Raw genomic sequence first — 19,866 nt, 5'->3', positions numbered from 1 at the left:
GGGGGAGGGAGAGTGAGTAGCGTGTGAGGCAGTGTGATTAGTGTGAGTTGGAGTTGTGAGACAGAGTGACTGGCAGAGTGAGTAGAGTGTGAGGCAGAGAGTGGGGTAGAGTGTGAGAAGAGTGTGAGGCAGAATGAGTAGAATGTGAGTAGAGAGTGAGGTAGAGCGTGAGAGGAGTGTGAGGCAGAGTGAGTAGAGTGTGAGGTAGAGTGTGAGGCAGAGTGAGTAGAGTGACTGGCAGAGTGAGGAGAGTGTGAGGTAGAGTGAGTAGAGTGTGAGGCAGAGTGAGTAGAGTGTGAGGCAGAGTGAGGAGAGTGTGAGGCAGAGTGAGGAGAGTGTGAGGTAGAGTGAGTAGAGTGTGAGGCAGAGTGACTGGCAGAGTGAGGAGAGTGTGAGGTAGAGTGAGTAGAGTGTGAGGCAGAGTGAGGAGAGTGTGAGGTAGAGTGTGAGGCAGAGTGACTGGCAGAGTGAGGAGAGTGTGAGGTAGAGTGAGTAGAGTGTGAGGCAGAGTGAGGAGAGTGTGAGGTAGAGTGTGAGGCAGAGTGAGGAGAGTGTGAGGTAGAGTGTGAGGCAGAGTGACTGGCAGAGTGAGTAGAGTGTGAGGCAGAGTGTGTAGAGAGTGAGTAGAGTGAGTAGAGTGTGAGGCAGAGTGTGTAGAGTGTGAGGCAGAGTGTGTAGAGAGTGAGTAGAGTGATCAGAGCTGCAGCTCTCTGCAGATCTTCTGTTGACAGGAAGAGCTCATGTGGTGCACTCGAAGCGCTGGCGTGACCTTTGACCCCAGTAATGGCTGAAGACGCTGCGTCTGTCTGTGCTTTCTCTTGCAGATAAAATGTCCTTCTTTTAAAAGAAGGGCCTGGAGACTCAGACGCATGTTGCCTTTCTCTAAGCTGTGTGACAAACCTCACTAAGACGGAAACTCGCTTTCACGCCTCACACACTTCTCTAACGCGGTTTTTGCTACACACTGATTTTCAACAATAAACAGATTTTAATCCACGTTCACTCTGGAGTGTGTGATTGACGAGACGACAGTACCTCAGAATGAATGTTGTCCTCCACACTCAGCAGTCAGGGTGAGGGTTTGTCTGTGAGCTCCCAAGGTGGGTACCAACTTCCATCTCCACTCTCATAACATTCTAATCAATTAATCAATCAATTAATCAACCAATGAATCCTAACGGAGTGGTGATTCTAGATGTGTGTCTCGCTGCCACGTCTTTCCGTGTCACACAAACATTGAGCTGCTTCCAAACCGTCGCAGTTCTTCAACGCCCCCGACTCTTCCAGTATTTAAAAGCTGGACTCAGATTCTCCTTGTCGGGACGGTGATTCTCCCAACGTCCCATCTGGATCAGGCGCTGTTGTCTTCCTGTCCACTCGCTGATGTCACAGGAAGCCACGGGTTGGGATTTGGACGTGTCGATCACTTGGAAACATTTTCAAAAAGCAGTGACCGTCGAGTGAGAGTGCAGATGAAGACAAAGTTTGCCACCAGAGGGTTTCGCCGACTCTATATCTGCTCTGTTTTAGGTTTCTTAATGTTAATTTGCAGTATTTCTTTTAGGATGTACTCAAAATAAAATGGCCACATAGTTGAAAGGACTAGGGCTTGACAATATAACCAACAGTGGAAGTGTTGTCAGATGATAGGATTTGGGATCCAAGTGAACGGTTGAATATTTTACAGCATCATTACTCAAAACAGAGGGAAAGAAACTGCCCAGAACTTCATGTCCAACTTCTCTTGGTTTCTTCAGTAAACTGCTGGAAACGTGCGCTGGCCGGTAGCCACATGATGCTGCCTCGTAGCCACATGATGCTGCCTCGTAGCCACATGATGCTGCCTCGTAGCCACATGATGCTGCCTCCACCCTGCCGCTGATTGCTTTTACTAACATTCTAACTCTTAACCTAGCATGAACTGACGTCACCACGGAAAGTAACAACGCATCCAACAGGGAAGAGACTGGAGAAGTCAGAGGTGGAGTAGAGAGGTGGGGTAGGGCAGAGGTGGAGTAAAGTGGGTCAGAGGTGGAGTAGAGAGGTGGGGTAGGGAGGTCAGAGGTGGAGTAAAGTGGGTCAGGTGGGGTAGAGAGGTCAGAGGTGGAGTAAAGTGGGTCAGAGGTGGGGTAGAGAGGTCAGATGTGGAGGAGAGAGGGTCGGGTGTAGTAGAGAGGTCAGAGGTGGAGTAGACGTGAAGGAGAGAGGTCAGAGGTGTAGTAGAGAGGGTCGGGTGGAGTAGAGAGGTCAGAGGTGTAGTAGAGAGGGTCGGGTGGAGTAGAGAGGTCAGAGGTGTAGTAGAGAGGGTCGGGTGGAGTAGAGAGGTCAGATGTGGAGTAGAGAGGTCAGAGGTGTAGTAGAGAGGGTCGGGTGGAGTAGAGAGGTCAGAGGTGTAGTAGAGAGGGTCGGGTGGAGTAGAGAGGTCAGAGGTGTAGTAGAGAGGGTTTGGTTGAGTAGAGAGGTCAGATGTGGAGTAGAGAGGTCAGGTGGAGTAGAGAGGTACAGTGGAAAGGTGGAGTAGAGATGTCAGCGGTGGAAAAGAAAGGGTGAAGTAACATTAACATTCACATTGTTTCATTATGCTGATGTCATGGTTTTGCTCCCTGCTGATATTATCGTCTTGCTCCTTGCTGATGTCATGGTTTTGCTTGCTGTGTCATAGTCTTACTCCTTGCTGATGTCATCGTCTTACTCCTGGCTGATGTCATCGTCTTACTCCTGGCTGATTTCATGGTCTTGCTCTTTGCTGATGTCATGATTTTGCTCCTTGCTGATATTATCGTCTTGCTCCTTGCTGATGTCATCGTCTTGCTTTTTGCTGATGTCATCACCGTGCTCAAAACCTCTTTTTGAAAAAGCTCTCAAGATGGAACTTTTCCAAATCGTTCTGACTCACTGAAACTGGTAGAAACTTTCTGGAAAGTCTCCGGCTCAGTCTCCGTGTAGCTGGTGGAACGTTGGTAGTAACTAGTAGTTCTGCACGTGCTCAGTAGAGCCAATAGGAACATTTTCCTTCGTGACTCTCAGGCCATATTCTCTTGGACGTGGTGCTTTTATTTTTGACAGCCACCATAACAACAATCCAATTTGGTACTTTTATTTTGACAGTCACCGTATTAACAATCAAACCTGGTAGTTTTATTTTGACAGTCACCGTAATAACAATCCAACTAGGTGGTTTTATTTTGTCAGGACATGGTGTTGCTAATTATCACATCTTAATCACAATCACTGATTTTCACTGACAGTTTATTGACAGAAGTCTCAACAATCCTGTTGTTTCTCACCTTTGTGTCGTCAGCATTAACTCTCCAGGCAGCGCTGCTCCGTGTCGTCAGCATTAACTCTCCAGGCAGCGCTGCTCCGTGTCGTCAGCATTAACAGTCCAGGCAGCGCTGCTCCGTGTCGTCAGCATTAACACTCCAGGCAGCGCTGCTCCGTGTCGTCAGCATTAACTCTCCAGGCAGCGCTGCTCCGTGTCGTCAGCATTAACACTCCAGGCAGCGCTGCTCCGTGTCGTCAGCATTAACTCTCCAGGCAGCGCTGCTCCGTGTCGTCAGCATTAACTCTCCAGGCAGCGCTGCTCCGTGTCGTCAGCATTAACAGTCCAGGCAGCGCTGCTCCGTGTCGTCAGCATTAACACTCCAGGCAGCGCTGCTCCGTGTCGTCAGCATTAACTCTCCAGGCAGCGCTGCTCCGTGTCGTCAGCATTAACACTCCAGGCAGCGCTGCTCCGTGTTGTCAGCATTAACACTCCAGGCAGCGCTGCTCCGTGTCGTCAGCATTAACTCTCCAGGCAGCGCTGCTCCGTGTCTTCAGCATTAACACTCCAGGCAGCGCTGCTCCGTGTTGTCAGCATTAACACTCCAGGCAGCGCTGCTCCGTGTCGTCAGCATTAACTCTCCAGGCAGCGCTGCTCCGTGTCTTCAGCATTAACTCTCCAGGCAGCGCTGCTCCGTGTCATCAGCATTGATTCTCACAACTTCTAGTAACGTCTCACTCTGTCCTCTCAGCTGCTGCAGGGCACTTCTGGAAAACTTGGGTGGTGGTGGGGGTGTTTCTGGTAGAGGGTGGTGCTGGTAGGGGGGTGGTGCTGGTAGGGGGTGGTGCTGGTGGTGGTTCCCCTTAAAGAGGTTTCTTGTGTCTAACTGAGGCGTCTTTGTGTTTGTCTGTCAGACATGTCGGAGGGGGAGTCGTACCGATCCTACTCTCCTCCAGAGGAACGAAGATCTCAGCAGTCCGACCTGTCGTCTCACTCTTCTAATGAAAGGTAGTCCGACCTGTCGTCTCACTCTTCTAATGAAAGGTAGTGCGACCTGTCGTCTCACTCTTCTAATGAAAGGTAGTGCGACCTGTCGTCTCACTCTTCTAATGAAAGGTAGTGCGACCTGTCATCTCACTCTTCTAATGAAAGGTAGTCCGACCTGTCGTCTCACTCTTCTAATGAAAGGTAGTGCGACCTGTCGTCTCACTCTTCTGATGAAAGGTAGTCCGACCTGTCACCTCACTCTTCTAATGAAAGTTAGTGCGACCTGTCATCTCACTCTTCTAATGAAAGGTAGTGCGACCTGTCATCTCACTCTTCTAATGAAAGGTAGTGCGACCTGTCACCTCACTCTTCTAATGAAAGGTAGTGCGACCTGTCATCTCACTCTTCTAATGAAAGGTAGTCCGACCTGTCGTCTCACTCTTCTAATGAAACGTAGTCCAACCTGTCGCCTCACTCTTCTAATGAAAGGTAGTCGTCTCACTCTTCTAATGAAAGGTAGTCCGATCTGTCGTCTCACTCTTCTGATGAAAGGTAGTCCAACCTGTCGTCTCACTCTTCTAATGAAAGGTAGTCCGACCTGTCGTCTCACTCTTCTAATGAAAGGTAGTGCGACCTGTCGCCTCACTCTTCTAATGAAAGGTAGTCCGATCTGTCGTCTCACTCTTCTAATGAAAGGTAGTCCGACCTGTCGTCTCACTCTTCTAATGAAAGGTAGTGCGACCTGTCGTCTCACTCTTCTAATGAAAGGTAGTGCGACCTGTCGTCTCACTCTTCTAATGAAAGGTAGCGCAACCTGTCGTCTCACTCTTCTAATGAAAGGTAGCGCAACCTGTCGTCTCACTCTTCTAATGTAAGGTCGTCTGACCTGTCGTCTCACTCTTCTAATGAAGGGTAGTGCGACCTGTTGTCTCACTCTTCTAATGAAAGGTAGGCTGATCTGTCATCTCACTCTTCTAATGAAAGGTAGTGCGACCTGTCGTCTCACTCTTCTAATGAAGGGTAGTGCGACCTGTCGTCTCACTCTTCTAATGAAAGGTAGTGCGACCTGTCACCTCACTCTTCTAATGAAAGGTAGTGCGACCTGTCATCTCACTCTTCTAATGAAAGGTAGTCCGACCTGTCGTCTCACTCTTCTAATGAAACGTAGTCCAACCTGTCGCCTCACTCTTCTAATGAAAGGTAGTCGTCTCACTCTTCTAATGAAAGGTAGTCCGATCTGTCGTCTCACTCTTCTGATGAAAGGTAGTCCAACCTGTCGTCTCACTCTTCTAATGAAAGGTAGTCCGACCTGTCGTCTCACTCTTCTAATGAAAGGTAGTGCGACCTGTCGCCTCACTCTTCTAATGAAAGGTAGTCCGATCTGTCGTCTCACTCTTCTAATGAAAGGTAGTCCGACCTGTCGTCTCACTCTTCTAATGAAAGGTAGTCCGACCTGTCGTCTCACTCTTCTAATGAAAGGTAGTGCGACCTGTCGTCTCACTCTTCTAATGAAAGGTAGCGCAACCTGTCGTCTCACTCTTCTAATGAAAGGTAGCGCAACCTGTCGTCTCACTCTTCTAATGTAAGGTCGTCTGACCTGTCGTCTCACTCTTCTAATGAAGGGTAGTGCGACCTGTTGTCTCACTCTTCTAATGAAAGGTAGGCTGATCTGTCATCTCACTCTTCTAATGAAAGGTAGTGCGACCTGTCGTCTCACTCTTCTAATGAAGGGTAGTGCGACCTGTCGTCTCACTCTTCTAATGAAAGGTAGGTGGTTAGGATGGTAAGGATTACTATTGCAACAACCCATCAACACATCATCGTCTCAATCTTCTAATGAAAGGTAGTGCGACCTGTCGTCTCACTCTTCTAATGAAAGGTAGTCCGACCTGTCGTCTCACTCTTCTAATGAAAGGTAGCGCAACCTGTCGTCTCACTCTTCTAATGAAAGGTAGCGCAACCTGTCGTCTCACTCTTCTAATGAAAGGTAGCGCAACCTGTCGTCTCACTCTTCTAATGAAAGGTAGTCCGACCTGTCGTCTCACTCTGCTAATGAAAGGTAGTGCGACCTGTCGTCTCACTCTTCTAATGAAGGGTAGTGTGACCTGTCGTCTCACTCTGCTAATGAAAGGTAGTGCGACCTGTCGTCTCACTCTTCTAATGAAGGGTAGTGTGACCTGTTGTCTCACTCTTCTAATGAAAGGTAGTCCGATCTGTCGTCTCACTCTTCTAATGAAAGGTAGTCCGACCTGTCGTCTCACTCTTCTAATGAAAGGTAGTCTGACCTGTCGTCTCACTCTTCTAATGTAAGGTTGTCTGACCTGTAGTCTCACTCTTCTAATGAAAGGTAGTGCAACCTGTTGTCTCACTCTTCTATTGAAGGGTAGTGCGACCTGTTGTCTCACTCTTCTAATGAAGGGTAGTTCGACCTGTCGTCTCACTCTTCTAATGAAAGGTAGTGCGACCTGTCGTCTCACTCTTCTAATGAAAGGTAGGCTGATCTGTCGTCTCACTCTTCTAATGAAGGGTAGTGCGACCTGTCGTCTCACTCTTCTAATGAAAGGTAGGCTGATCTGTCGTCTCACTCTTCTAATGTAAGGTTGTCTGACCTGTAGTCTCACTCTTCTAATGAAAGGTAGTGCGACCTGTTGTCTCACTCTTCTATTGAAGGGTAGTGCGACCTGTTGTCTCACTCTTCTAATGAAAGGTAGGCTGATCTGTCGTCTCACTCTTTTAATGAAAGGTAGTGCGACCTGTCGTCTCACTCTTCTAATGAAAGGTAGTCTGACCTGTCGTCTCACTATTCTTCTTCTTAAAAAGAAAAAAAAAAAGACATTTTTAAATACATTACAGCCATTCCAATGTGCTTTTATAGAGAAAATAGAAAAGCCCCACATCCACATGAGCAAGCTGTGGTCTATCTGTCGTCTCACTCTTGTCACAGAGACGAGCCCATGAGGACAGCCAAGATGTCGGCCATGGCCTCGCCGTTCAGAGTCCCTGAGGACCTCCCGTCCTCAGCTGAAGTGGAGACCGGCCCAGTGCAGACACACCTGCCTCCAGGTGAGCAGCTCCCGTCACTGAACTGCGGTCTGATGCCGGTGTGAGCGGCTGACAAGGACCTGTTAAATCTACTGCGAGAGAATCTGTCAGACGTCCTGGTGTGTTTGTCTGCTTTACATGGAGTGTGTGTTGGAGCAGGAAGCACCACGGCAGGAAACGCTAACGTAGCATGCTAGGAGATGCTAGGAGATGCTAGTAGACAGGTACTCACTTCAAGCTCCCATTGTAACTTTACCTTCCAGGTAGTAACTTTACCTTCCAGGTAGTAACTTTACCTTCCAGGTAGTAACTTTACCCCCCAGGTAGTAACTTTACCTTCCAGGTAGTAACTTTACCTTCCAGGTAGTAACTTTACCTCCCAGGTATTAACTTTACCTTCCAGGTAGTAACTTTACCCTCCAGGTAGTAACTTTACCTTCCAGGTAGTAACCTTACCTCCCAGGTATTAACTTTACCTTCCAGGTAGTAACTTTACCCCCCAGGTAGTAACTTTACCTTCCAGGTAGTAACTTTACCCTCCAGGTAGTAACTTTACCCCCCAGGTAGTAACTTTACCCTCCAGGTAGTAACCTTACTCTCCAGGTAGTAACTTTACCTTCCAGATAGTAACTTTACCCTTCAGGTAGTAACTTTACCCTCCAGGTAGTAATCTTACCCTCCAGGTAGTAACTTTACCTTCCAGGTAGTAACTTTACCCTTCAGGTAGTAACCTTACCTTCCAGGTAGTAACTTTACCTTCCAGGTTGTAACTTTACCTTCCAGGTAGTAACTTTACCTTTAGCGTTGTAACTTTACCTTCCAGGTAGTAACCTTGCCTTCCAGGTCGTAACTTTACCCCCCAGGTAGTAACTTTACCCTCCAGGTAGTAACTTTACCTTCCAGGTAGTAACTTTACCCTTCAGGTAGTAACTTTACCTTCCAGGTTGTAACTTTACCTTCCAGGTAGTAACTTTACCTTCCAGGTAGTAACTTTACCCTCCAGGTAGTAACTTTACCTCCCAGGTTGTAACTTTACCTTCCAGGTTGTAACTTTACCCCCCAGGTAGTAACTTTACCCCCCATGTAGTAACTTTACCCCCCAGGTAGTAACTTTACCTTCCAGGTAGTAACTTTACCCCCCAGGTAGTAACTTTACCTTCCAGATAGTAACTTTACGCCCCAGGTAGTAATCTTACCCTCCAGGTAGTAACTTTACCTTCCAGGTAGTAACTTTACCCTTCAGATAGTAACTTTACCTTCCAGGTAGTAACTTTACCTTCCAGGTTGTAACTTTACCTTCCAGGTAGTAACCTTACCCCCCAGGTAGTAACTTTACCCTCCAGGTAGTAACTTTACCCCCCAGGTAGTAACTTTACCCTTCAGGTAGTAACTTTACCTCCCAGGTAGTAACTTTACCTTCCAGGTAGTAGCATTACCCCCCAGGTTGTAACTTTACCTTCCAGGTTGTAACTTTACCCCCCAGGTAGAAACTTTACCCCCCAGGTAGTAACTTTACCCTCCAGGTAGTAACTTTACCCCCCAGGTAGTAACTTTACCCTTCAGGTAGTAACTTTACCTCCCAGGTAGTAACTTTACCTTCCAGGTAGTAGCATTACCCCCCAGGTTGTAACTTTACCTTCCAGGTTGTAACTTTACCCCCCAGGTAGAAACTTTACCCCCCAGGTAGTAACTTTACCTTCCAGGTTGTAACTTTACCCCCCAGGTAGAAACTTTACCCCCCAGGTAGTAACTTTTCCTTCCAGGTAGTAACTTTACCCTCCAGGTAGTAACTTTACCTTCCAGGTAGTAGCATTACCCCCCAGGTAGTAACTTTACCTTCCAGGTAGAAACTTTACCCCCCAGGTAGTAACTTTACCTTCCAGGTAGAAACTTTACCCCCCAGGTAGTAACTTTTCCTTCCAGGTAGAAACTTTACCCCCCAGGTAGTAACTTTACCCCCCATGTAGTAACTTTACCCCCCAGGTAGTAACTTTTCCTTCCAGGTAGTAACTTTACCCCCCAGGTAGAAACTTTACCCCCCAGGTAGAAACTTTACCTTCCAGGTAGTAACTTTACCTTCCAGGTAGTAACTTTACCCTCCATGTAGAAACTTTACCTTCCAGGTAGTAGCATTACCCCCCAGGTAGTAACTTTACCTTCCAGGTAGAAACTTTACCCCCCAGGTAGTAACTTTACCCCCCAGGTAGTAACTTTTCCTTCCAGGTAGTAACTTTACCCTCCAGGTAGTAACTTTACCTTCCAGGTAGTAGCATTACCCCCCAGGTAGTAACTTTACCTTCCAGATAGTAACTTTACCCCCCAGGTAGTAACTTTTCCTTCCAGGTAGTAACTTTACCTTCCAGGTTGTAACTTTACCTTCCAGGTAGTAACTTTACCTTTAGCGTTGTAACTTTACCCCCCAGGTAGTAACTTTACCCTCCAGGTAGTAACTTTACCCCCCAGGTAGTAACTTTACCCTTCAGGTAGTAACTTTACCTCCCAGGTAGTAACTTTACCTTCCAGGTAGTAGCATTACCCCCCAGGTTGTAACTTTACCTTCCAGGTTGTAACTTTACCCCCCAGGTAGAAACTTTACCCCCCAGGTAGTAACTTTACCCTCCAGGTAGTAACTTTACCCCCCAGGTAGTAACTTTACCCTTCAGGTAGTAACTTTACCTCCCAGGTAGTAACTTTACCTTCCAGGTAGTAGCATTACCCCCCAGGTTGTAACTTTACCTTCCAGGTTGTAACTTTACCCCCCAGGTAGAAACTTTACCCCCCAGGTAGTAACTTTACCTTCCAGGTTGTAACTTTACCCCCCCAGGTAGTAACTTTTCCTTCCAGGTAGTAACTTTACCCTCCAGGTAGTAACTTTACCTTCCAGGTAGTAGCATTACCCCCCAGGTAGTAACTTTACCTTCCAGGTAGAAACTTTACCCCCCAGGTAGTAACTTTACCCTCCAGGTAGTAACTTTACCCCCCAGGTAGTAACTTTACCCTTCAGGTAGTAACTTTACCTCCCAGGTAGTAACTTTACCTTCCAGGTAGTAGCATTACCCCCCAGGTTGTAACTTTACCTTCCAGGTTGTAACTTTACCCCCCAGGTAGAAACTTTACCCCCCAGGTAGTAACTTTACCTTCCAGGTTGTAACTTTACCCCCCCAGGTAGTAACTTTTCCTTCCAGGTAGTAACTTTACCCTCCAGGTAGTAACTTTACCTTCCAGGTAGTAGCATTACCCCCCAGGTAGTAACTTTACCCCCCAGGTAGTAACTTTACCCCCCATGTAGTAACTTTACCCCCCAGGTAGTAACTTTTCCTTCCAGGTAGAAACTTTACCCCCCAGGTAGTAACTTTACCCCCCATGTAGTAACTTTACCCCCCAGGTAGTAACTTTTCCTTCCAGGTAGTAACTTTACCCCCCAGGTAGAAACTTTACCCCCCAGGTAGAAACTTTACCTTCCAGGTAGTAACTTTACCTTCCAGGTAGTAACTTTACCCTCCATGTAGAAACTTTACCTTCCAGGTAGTAGCATTACCCCCCAGGTAGTAACTTTACCTTCCAGGTAGAAACTTTACCCCCCAGGTAGTAACTTTACCCCCCAGGTAGTAACTTTTCCTTCCAGGTAGTAACTTTACCCTCCAGGTAGTAACTTTACCTTCCAGGTAGTAGCATTACCCCCCAGGTAGTAACTTTTCCTTCCAGGTAGTAACTTTACCCTCCAGGTAGTAACTTTACCCTCCAGGTAGTAACTTTACCTTCCAGGTAGTAGCATTACCCCCCAGGTAGTAACTTTACCTTCCAGATAGTAACTTTACCCCCCAGGTAGTAACTTTTCCTTCCAGGTAGTAACTTTACCCTCCAGGTAGTAACTTTACCTTCCAGGTAGTAGCATTACCCCCCAGGTAGTAACTTTTCCTTCCAGGTAGAAACTTTACCCCCCAGGTAGTAACTTTACCCCCCATGTAGTAACTTTACCCCCCAGGTAGTAACTTTTCCTTCCAGGTAGTAACTTTACCCCCCAGGTAGAAACTTTACCCTCCAGGTAGAAACTTTACCTTCCAGGTAGTAACTTTACCCTCCAGGTAGTAACTTTACCTTCCAGGTAGTAGCATTACCCCCCAGGTAGTAACTTTACCTTCCAGATAGTAACTTTACCCCCCAGGTAGTAATCTTACCCTCCAGGTAGTAACTTTACCTTCCAGGTAGTAACTTTACCCCCCAGGTAGTAACTTTACCTTCCAGATAGTAACTTTACCCCCCAGGTAGTAATCTTACCCTCCAGGTAGTAACTTTACCTTCCAGGTAGTAACTTTACCCTTCAGGTAGTAACTTTACCTTCCAGGTAGTAACTTTACCTTCCAGGTTGTAACTTTACCTTCCAGGTAGTAACCTTACCCCCCAGGTAGTAACTTTACCCTCCAGGTAGTAACTTTACCCCCCAGGTAGTAACTTTACCCTTCAGGTAGTAACTTTACCTCCCAGGTAGTAACTTTACCTTCCAGGTAGTAGCATTACCCCCCAGGTTGTAACTTTACCTTCCAGGTTGTAACTTTACCCCCCAGGTAGAAACTTTACCCCCCAGGTAGTAACTTTACCTTCCAGGTAGAAACTTTACCTTCCAGGTAGTAACTTTACCCCCCAGGTAGTAACTTTTCCTTCCAGGTAGTAACTTTACCCTCCAGGTAGTAACTTTACCTTCCAGGTAGTAGCATTACCCCCCAGGTAGTAACTTTTCCTTCCAGGTAGAAACTTTACCCCCCAGGTAGAAACTTTACCCTCCAGGTAGAAACTTTACCTTCCAGGTAGTAACTTTACCCTCCAGGTAGTAACTTTACCTTCCAGGTAGTAGCATTACCCCCCAGGTAGTAACTTTACCTTCCAGATAGTAACTTTACCCCCCAGGTAGTAATCTTACCCTCCAGGTAGTAACTTTACCTTCCAGGTAGTAACTTTACCCCCCAGGTAGTAACTTTACCTTCCAGATAGTAACTTTACCCCCCAGGTAGTAATCTTACCCTCCAGGTAGTAACTTTACCTTCCAGGTAGTAACTTTACCCTTCAGGTAGTAACTTTACCTTCCAGGTAGTAACTTTACCTTCCAGGTTGTAACTTTACCTTCCAGGTAGTAACCTTACCCCCCAGGTAGTAACTTTACCCTCCAGGTAGTAACTTTACCCCCCAGGTAGTAACTTTACCCTTCAGGTAGTAACTTTACCTCCCAGGTAGTAACTTTACCTTCCAGGTAGTAGCATTACCCCCCAGGTTGTAACTTTACCTTCCAGGTTGTAACTTTACCCCCCAGGTAGAAACTTTACCCCCCAGGTAGTAACTTTACCTTCCAGGTAGAAACTTTACCTTCCAGGTAGTAACTTTACCCCCCAGGTAGTAACTTTTCCTTCCAGGTAGTAACTTTACCCTCCAGGTAGTAACTTTACCTTCCAGGTAGTAGCATTACCCCCCAGGTAGTAACTTTTCCTTCCAGGTAGAAACTTTACCCCCCAGGTAGTAACTTTACCCCCCATGTAGTAACTTTACCCCCCAGGTAGTAACTTTTCCTTCCAGGTAGAAACTTTACCCCCCAGGTAGTAACTTTACCCCCCATGTAGTAACTTTACCCCCCAGGTAGTAACTTTTCCTTCCAGGTAGTAACTTTACCCCCCAGGTAGAAACTTTACCCCCCAGGTAGAAACTTTACCTTCCAGGTAGTAACTTTACCCTCCAGGTAGTAACTTTACCCCCCAGGTAGAAACTTTACCCCCCAGGTAGTAACTTTACCTTCCAGGTAGAAACTTTACCCCCCAGGTAGTAACTTTACCCCCCATGTAGTAACTTTACCCCCCAGGTAGTAACTTTTCCTTCCAGGTAGAAACTTTACCCCCCAGGTAGTAACTTTACCCCCCATGTAGTAACTTTACCCCCCAGGTAGTAACTTTTCCTTCCAGGTAGTAACTTTACCCCCCAGGTAGAAACTTTACCCCCCAGGTAGAAACTTTACCTTCCAGGTAGTAACTTTTCCTTCCAGGTAGTAACTTTACCCCCCAGGTAGTAACTTTACCCCCCCAGGTAGTAACTTTTCCTTCCAGGTAGTAACTTTACCCTCCAGGTAGTAACTTTACCTTCCAGGTAGTAGCATTACCCCCCAGGTAGTAACTTTACCTTCCAGATAGTAACTTTACCCCCCAGGTAGTAATCTTACCCTCCAGGTAGTAACTTTACCTTCCAGGTAGTAACTTTACCCTCCAGGTAGTAACCTTACCTTCCAGGTAGTAACTTTACCTTCCAGGTTGTAACTTTACCTTCCAGGTAGTAACTTTACCTTCCAGGTAGTAACTTTACCTTCCAGGTAGTAACCTTACCCCCCAGGTAGTAACTTTACCCTCCAGGTAGTAACTTTACCTTCCAGGTTGTAACTTTACCTTCCAGGTAGTAACCTTACCCTCCAGGTAGTAACTTTACCCTCCAGGTTGTAACTTTACCTTCCAGGTAGTAACTTTACCCCCCAGGTAGTAACTTTACCCTCCAGGTAGTAACTTTACCCCCCAGGTAGTAACTTTACCCCCCATGTAGTAACTTTACCCCCCAGGTAGTAACTTTACCTTCCAGGTTGTAACTTTACCTTCCAGGTAGTAACCTTACCCCCCAGGTAGTAACTTTACCCTCCAGGTAGTAGCATTACCCCCCAGGTAGTAACTTTACCCCCCCAGGTAGTAACTTTTCCTTCCAGGTAGTAACTTTACCCTCCAGGTAGTAACTTTACCTTCCAGGTAGTAGCATTACCCCCCAGGTAGTAACTTTACCTTCCAGATAGTAACTTTACCCCCCAGGTAGTAATCTTACCCTCCAGGTAGTAACTTTACCTTCCAGGTAGTAACTTTACCCTCCAGGTAGTAACCTTACCTTCCAGGTAGTAACTTTACCTTCCAGGTTGTAACTTTACCTTCCAGGTAGTAACTTTACCTTCCAGGTAGTAACTTTACCTTCCAGGTAGTAACCTTACCCCCCAGGTAGTAACTTTACCCTCCAGGTAGTAACTTTACCCCCCAGGTAGTAACTTTACCCCCCATGTAGTAACTTTACCCCCCAGGTAGTAACTTTACCTTCCAGGTTGTAACTTTACCTTCCAGGTAGTAACCTTACCCCCCAGGTAGTAACTTTACCCTCCAGGTAGTAACTTTACCCCCCATGTAGTAACTTTACCCCCCAGGTAGTAACCTTTCCTTCCAGGTAGTAACTTTACCCCCCAGGTAGTAACTTTACCTTCCAGGTTGTAACTTTACCCCCCAGGTAGAAACTTTACCCCCCAGGTAGAAACTTTACCTTCCAGGTAGTAACTTTACCTTCCAGGTAGTAACTTTACCCTCCAGGTTGTAACTTTACCCCCCATGTAGTAACTTTACCCCCCAGGTAGAAACTTTACCTTCCAGGTAGTAACTTTACCCTCCAGGTAGTAACTTTACCTTCCAGGTAGTAGCATTACCCCCCAGGTAGTAACTTTACCCCCCAGGTAGTAACTTTTCCTTCCAGGTAGTAACTTTACCCTCCAGGTAGTAACTTTACCTTCCAGGTAGTAGCATTACCCCCCAGGTAGTAACTTTACCTTCCAGGTAGTAGCATTACCCCCCAGGTAGTAATCTTACCCTCCAGGTAGTAACCTTACCTTCCAGGTAGTAACTTTACCCTCCAGGTAGTAACCTTACCTTCCAGGTAGTAACTTTACCTTCCAGGTAGTAACTTTACCTTCCAGGTTGTAACTTTACCTTCCAGGTAGTAACTTTACCTTCCAGGTTGTAACTTTACCTTCCAGGTAGTAACCTTACCCCCCAGGTAGTAACTTTACCCTCCAGGTAGTAACCTTACCTTCCAGGTAGTAACTTTACCTTCCAGGTAGTAACTTTACCTTCCAGGTTGTAACTTTACCTTCCAGGTAGTAACTTTACCCCCCAGGTAGTAACTTTACCTTCCAGGTAGTAACTTTACCTTCCAGGTTGTAACTTTACCTTCCAGGTAGTAACCTTACCCCCCAGGTAGTAACTTTACCCTCCAGGTAGTAACTTTACCCCCCAGGTAGAAACTTTACCTTCCAGGTAGTAACTTTACCTCCCAGGTAGTAACCTTCCCCTCCAGGTAGTAACTTTCCCTCCAGGTAGTAACCTTACCTTCCAGGTAGTAACCTTACCCTCCAGGTAGTAACCTTTCCCTCCAGGTAGTAACCTTACCTTCCAGGTAGTAACCTTACCCTCCAGGTAGTAACCTTACCTTCCAGGTAGTAACCTTACCCTCCAGGTAGTAACCTTGCCATACGGTGTGGCTGCTGAGGCTATAGGAATGTTGGATTCCACGGAGGAGAAGCTTCAGCGCCTCAGTTTCACACACAAACAATTGATTTTCTGCAGATCTTCCATGTCGGCTGTTGATCCCAAAGCAGAGCATGAGCTGCCACCTAGTGGCCGTGTTGATCATTACAGGAACACTACAGAGATGGAAACGATAAACTACATACATAAACTGCTGCGTCACCTTCTTGCTAAAGACGATATCAGTAGATGAACTTTTACTTTCCCAGTGTGTTGACGGCCGTCAGCCTTCACATTATTCACTTTTCCTTTGGACTTTCTCCCAGTGGCAGAAACAACCACCCCCAAGATTCTCCTCCGACCCAGTCCAGAAGAGGACAAAGTCCACGGGCAAGTTGGGCTTGGTTCACTTCTTGTGGTGTGTGTGTTCAGAGTGGTGTGTGTGTTCAGAGGGGTGTGTGTGTTCAGAGTGGTGTGTGTGTTCAGAGTGTTGTGTGTGTTCAGAGTGGTGTGTGTGTTCAGAGTGGTGTGTGTGTTCAGAGTGGTGTGTGTGTTCTGAGTGTTGTGTGTGTTCAGAGTGTTGTGCGTGTGTTCAGAGTGTTGTGTGTGTGTTCAGAGTGTTGTGTGTGTGTTCAGAGTGTTGTGTGTGTTCAGAGTGTTGTGTGTGTGTTCAGAGTGGTGTGTGTGTTCAGAGTGTTGTGTGTGTGTTCAGAGTGTTGTGTGTGTTCAGAGTGTTGTGTGTGTGTTCAGAGTGTTGTGTGTGTTCAGAGTGTTGTGTGTGTTCAGAGTGTTGTGTGTGTGTTCAGAGTGGTGTGTGTGTTCAGAGTGTTGTGTGTGTGTTCAGAGTGTTGTGTGTGTTCAGAGTGTTGTGTGTGTGTTCAGAGTGTTGTGTGTGTTCAGAGTGTTGTGTGTGTTCAGAGTGGTGTGTGTGTTCTGAGTGTTGTGTGTGTATTCAGAGTGGTTTGTGTGTTCAGAGTGTTGTGCGTGTTCAGAGTGTTGTGTGTGTTCAGAGTGTTGTGTGTGTGTTCAGAGTGTTGTGTGTGTTCAGAGTGTTGTGTGTGTGTTCAGAGTGTTGTGTGTGTTCAGAGTGTTGTGTGTGTGTTCAGAGTGTTGTGTGTGTTCAGAGGTTTGTGTGTGTTCAGAGTGGTGTGTGTGTTCAGAGTGGTGTGTGTGTTCAGAGTGTTGTGCGTGTTCAGAGTGTTGTGCGTGTTCAGAGTGTTGTGTGTATTCAGAGTGTTGTGTGTGTGTTCAGAGTGTTGTGTGTGTTCAGAGTGTTGTGCGTGTTCAGAGTGTTGTGTGTGTTCAGAGTGTTGTGTGTGTGTTCAGAGTGTTGTGTGTGTTCAGAGTGTTGTGTGTGTGTTCAGAGCGGTGTGTGTGTTCAGATTGTTGTGTATTCAGAGTGGTGTGTGTATTCAGAGTGGTGTGTGTGTTCAGATTGTTGTGTATTCAGAGTGTTGTGTGTGTTCAGAGTGTTGTGTGTGTTCAGAGGGGTGTGTGTGTTCAGAGTGGTGTGTGTGTTCAGAGTGATGTGTGTGTTCAGAGTGATGTGTGTGTTCAGAGTGGTGTGTGTGTTCAGAGTGGTGTGTGTGTGTTCAGAGTAGTGTGTGTGTTCAGAGTGTTGTGTGTGTTCAGAGGTGTGTGTGTGTTCAGAGTGGTGTGTGTGTTCAGAGTGGTGTGTGTGTTCAGAGTGGTGTGTGTGTTCAGAGTGGTGTGTGTGTTCTGAGTGTTGTGTGTGTTCAGAGTGGTGTGTGTGTTCTGACTGTTGTGTGTGTTTAGAGTGGTGTGTGTATTCAGAGTGGTGTGTGTGTTCAGAGTGGTGTGTGTGTTCAGAGTGGTGTGTGTGTTCTGACTGTTGTGTGTGTTCAGAGTGTTGTGTGTGTTCAGAGTGGTGTGTGTATTCAGATTGTTGTGTATTCAGATTGTTGTGTATTCAGAGTGTTGTGTGTGTGTTCAGAGTGTTGTGTGTGTTCAGAGTGGTGTGTGTGTTCAGAGTGGTGTGTGTGTTCAGAGTGGTGTGTGTGTTCAGAGTGGTGTGTGTGTTCTGAGTGTTGTGTGTGTTCAGAGTGGTGTGTGTGTTCTGACTGTTGTGTGTGTTCAGAGTGTTGTGTGTGTTCAGAGTGGTGTGTGTATTCAGATTGTTGTGTATTCAGATTGTTGTGTGTGTGTTCAGAGTGTTGTGTGTGTTCAGAGTGGTGTGTGTGTTCAGAGTGGTGTGTGTGTTCTGAGTGTTGTGTGTGTATTCAGAATGGTGTGTGTGTTCAGAGTGGTGTGTGTGTTCTGAGTGTTGTGTGTGTATTCAGAGTGGTGTGTGTGTTCAGAGTGGTGTGTGTGTTCAGAGTGGTGTGTGTGTTCAGAGTGTTGTGTGTGTTCAGAGTGGTGTGTGTGTTCTGAGTGTTGTGTGTGTTCAGATTGTTGTGTATTCAGAGTGTTGTGTGTGTTCAGAGTGTTGTGTGTGTTCAGAGTGTTGTGTGTGTTCAGAGTGGTGTGTGTATTCAGATTGTTGTGTATTCAGATTGTTGTGTATTCAGAGTGTTGTGTGTGTGTTCAGAGTGTTGTGTGTGTTCAGAGTGGTGTGTGTGTTCAGAGTGGTGTGTGTGTTCAGAGTGGTGTGTGTGTTCTGAGTGTTGTGTGTGTATTCAGAGTGGTGTGTCTGTTCAGAGTGGTGTGTGTATTCAGAGTGGTGTGTGTGTTCAGAGTGGTGTGTGTGTTCAGAGTGGTGTGTGTGTTCTGACTGTTGTGTGTGTTCAGAGTGTTGTGTGTGTTCAGAGTGGTGTGTGTATTCAGATTGTTGTGTATTCAGATTGTTGTGTATTCAGAGTGTTGTGTGTGTGTTCAGAGTGTTGTGTGTGTTCAGAGTGGTGTGTGTGTTCAGAGTGGTGTGTGTGTTCTGAGTGTTGTGTGTGTATTCAGAATGGTGTGTGTGTTCAGAGTGGTGTGTGTGTTCTGAGTGTTGTGTGTGTATTCAGAGTGGTGTGTGTGTTCAGAGTGGTGTGTGTGTTCAGAGTGTTGTGTGTGTTCAGAGTGTTGTGTGTGTTCAGAGTGTTGTGTGTGTGTTCAGAGTGGTGTGTGTGTTCTGAGTGTTGTGTGTGTATTCAGAGTGGTGTGTCTGTTCAGAGTGGTGTGTGTATTCAGAGTGGTGTGTGTGTTCAGAGTGTTGTGTGTGTATTCAGAATGGTGTGTGTGTTCAGAGTGTTGTGTGTGTTCAGAGTGGTGTGTGTGTTCAGAGTGGTGTGTGTGTTCTGACTGTTGTGTGTGTTCAGAGTGTTGTGTGTGTTCAGAGTGGTGTGTGTATTCAGATTGTTGTGTATTCAGATTGTTGTGTGTGTGTTCAGAGTGTTGTGTGTGTTCAGAGTGGTGTGTGTGTTCAGAGTGGTGTGTGTGTTCTGAGTGTTGTGTGTGTATTCAGAATGGTGTGTGTGTTCAGAGTGGTGTGTGTGTTCTGAGTGTTGTGTGTGTATTCAGAGTGGTGTGTGTGTTCAGAGTGGTGTGTGTGTTCAGAGTGTTGTGTGTGTGTTCAGAGTGTTGTGTGTGTTCAGAGTGGTGTGTGTGTTCTGAGTGTTGTGTGTGTTCAGAGTGTTGTGTGTGTTCAGAGTGGTGTGTGTGTTCAGAGTGGTGTGTGTGTTCTGAGTGTTGTGTGTGTTCAGAGTGTTGTGCGTGTTCAGAGTGTTGTGTGTGTTCAGAGTGTTGTGTGTGTGTTCAGAGTGTTGTGTGTGTTCAGAGTGGTGTGTGTGTTCAGAGTGGTGTGTGTGTTCAGAGTGTTGTGTGTGTGTTCAGAGTGTTGTGTGTGTTCAGAGTGTTGTGTGTGTGTTCAGAGTGTTGTGTGTGTTCAGAGTGTTGTGTGTGTTCAGAGTGGTGTGTGTGTTCTGAGTGTTGTGTGTGTATTCAGAGTGGTGTGTGTGTTCAGAGTGGTGTGTGTTTAGAGTGGTGTGTGTGTTCAGAGTGTTGTGTGTGTGTTCAGAGTGTTGTGTGTGTTCAGAGTGTTGTGTGTGTTCAGAGTGGTGTGTGTGTTCAGAGTGGTGTGTGTGTTCTGAGTGTTGTGTGTGTTCAGAGTGTTGTGTGTGTTCAGAGTGTTGTGTGTGTGTTCAGAGTGTTGTGTGTGTGTTCAGAGTGTTGTGTGTGTATTCAGAGTGGTGTGTGTGTTCAGAGTGTTGTGTGTGTTCAGAGTGGTGTGTGTGTTCAGAGTGTTGTGTGTGTTCAGAGTGGTGTGTGTGTTCAGAGTGTTGTGTGTGTGTTCAGAGTGTTGTGTGTGTTCAGAGTGTTGTGTGTGTGTTCAGAGTG

At 46.5% G+C, this 19,866-nt stretch overlaps 1 protein-coding gene across 1 annotated transcript in view; it reads left to right on the top strand.

Annotated features, from left to right (window-relative positions):
* The window catches only part of LOC308142765 (tight junction protein 2-like), a 67,756-nt gene that overhangs the window by 26,189 nt on the left and 21,701 nt on the right, over positions 1 to 19,866 (top strand). Inside the window, exons 8-10 of the mRNA XM_080513335.1 lie at positions 4,177 to 4,270; positions 7,194 to 7,312; positions 15,915 to 15,978. Coding sequence (XP_080369461.1) covers positions 4,177 to 4,270; positions 7,194 to 7,312; positions 15,915 to 15,978 — 277 coding nt within the window. The remainder of the gene's footprint in view (positions 1 to 4,176; positions 4,271 to 7,193; positions 7,313 to 15,914; positions 15,979 to 19,866) is intronic.

Source organism: Blennius ocellaris (assembly GCF_963422515.1).
Source record: "Blennius ocellaris genome assembly, chromosome: 17".
Lineage (NCBI taxonomy): Eukaryota > Metazoa > Chordata > Actinopteri > Blenniiformes > Blenniidae > Blennius > Blennius ocellaris.
Note: the sequence above shows the minus strand (reverse complement) of the source record. Positions and strands in the feature narration are given on the sequence as shown.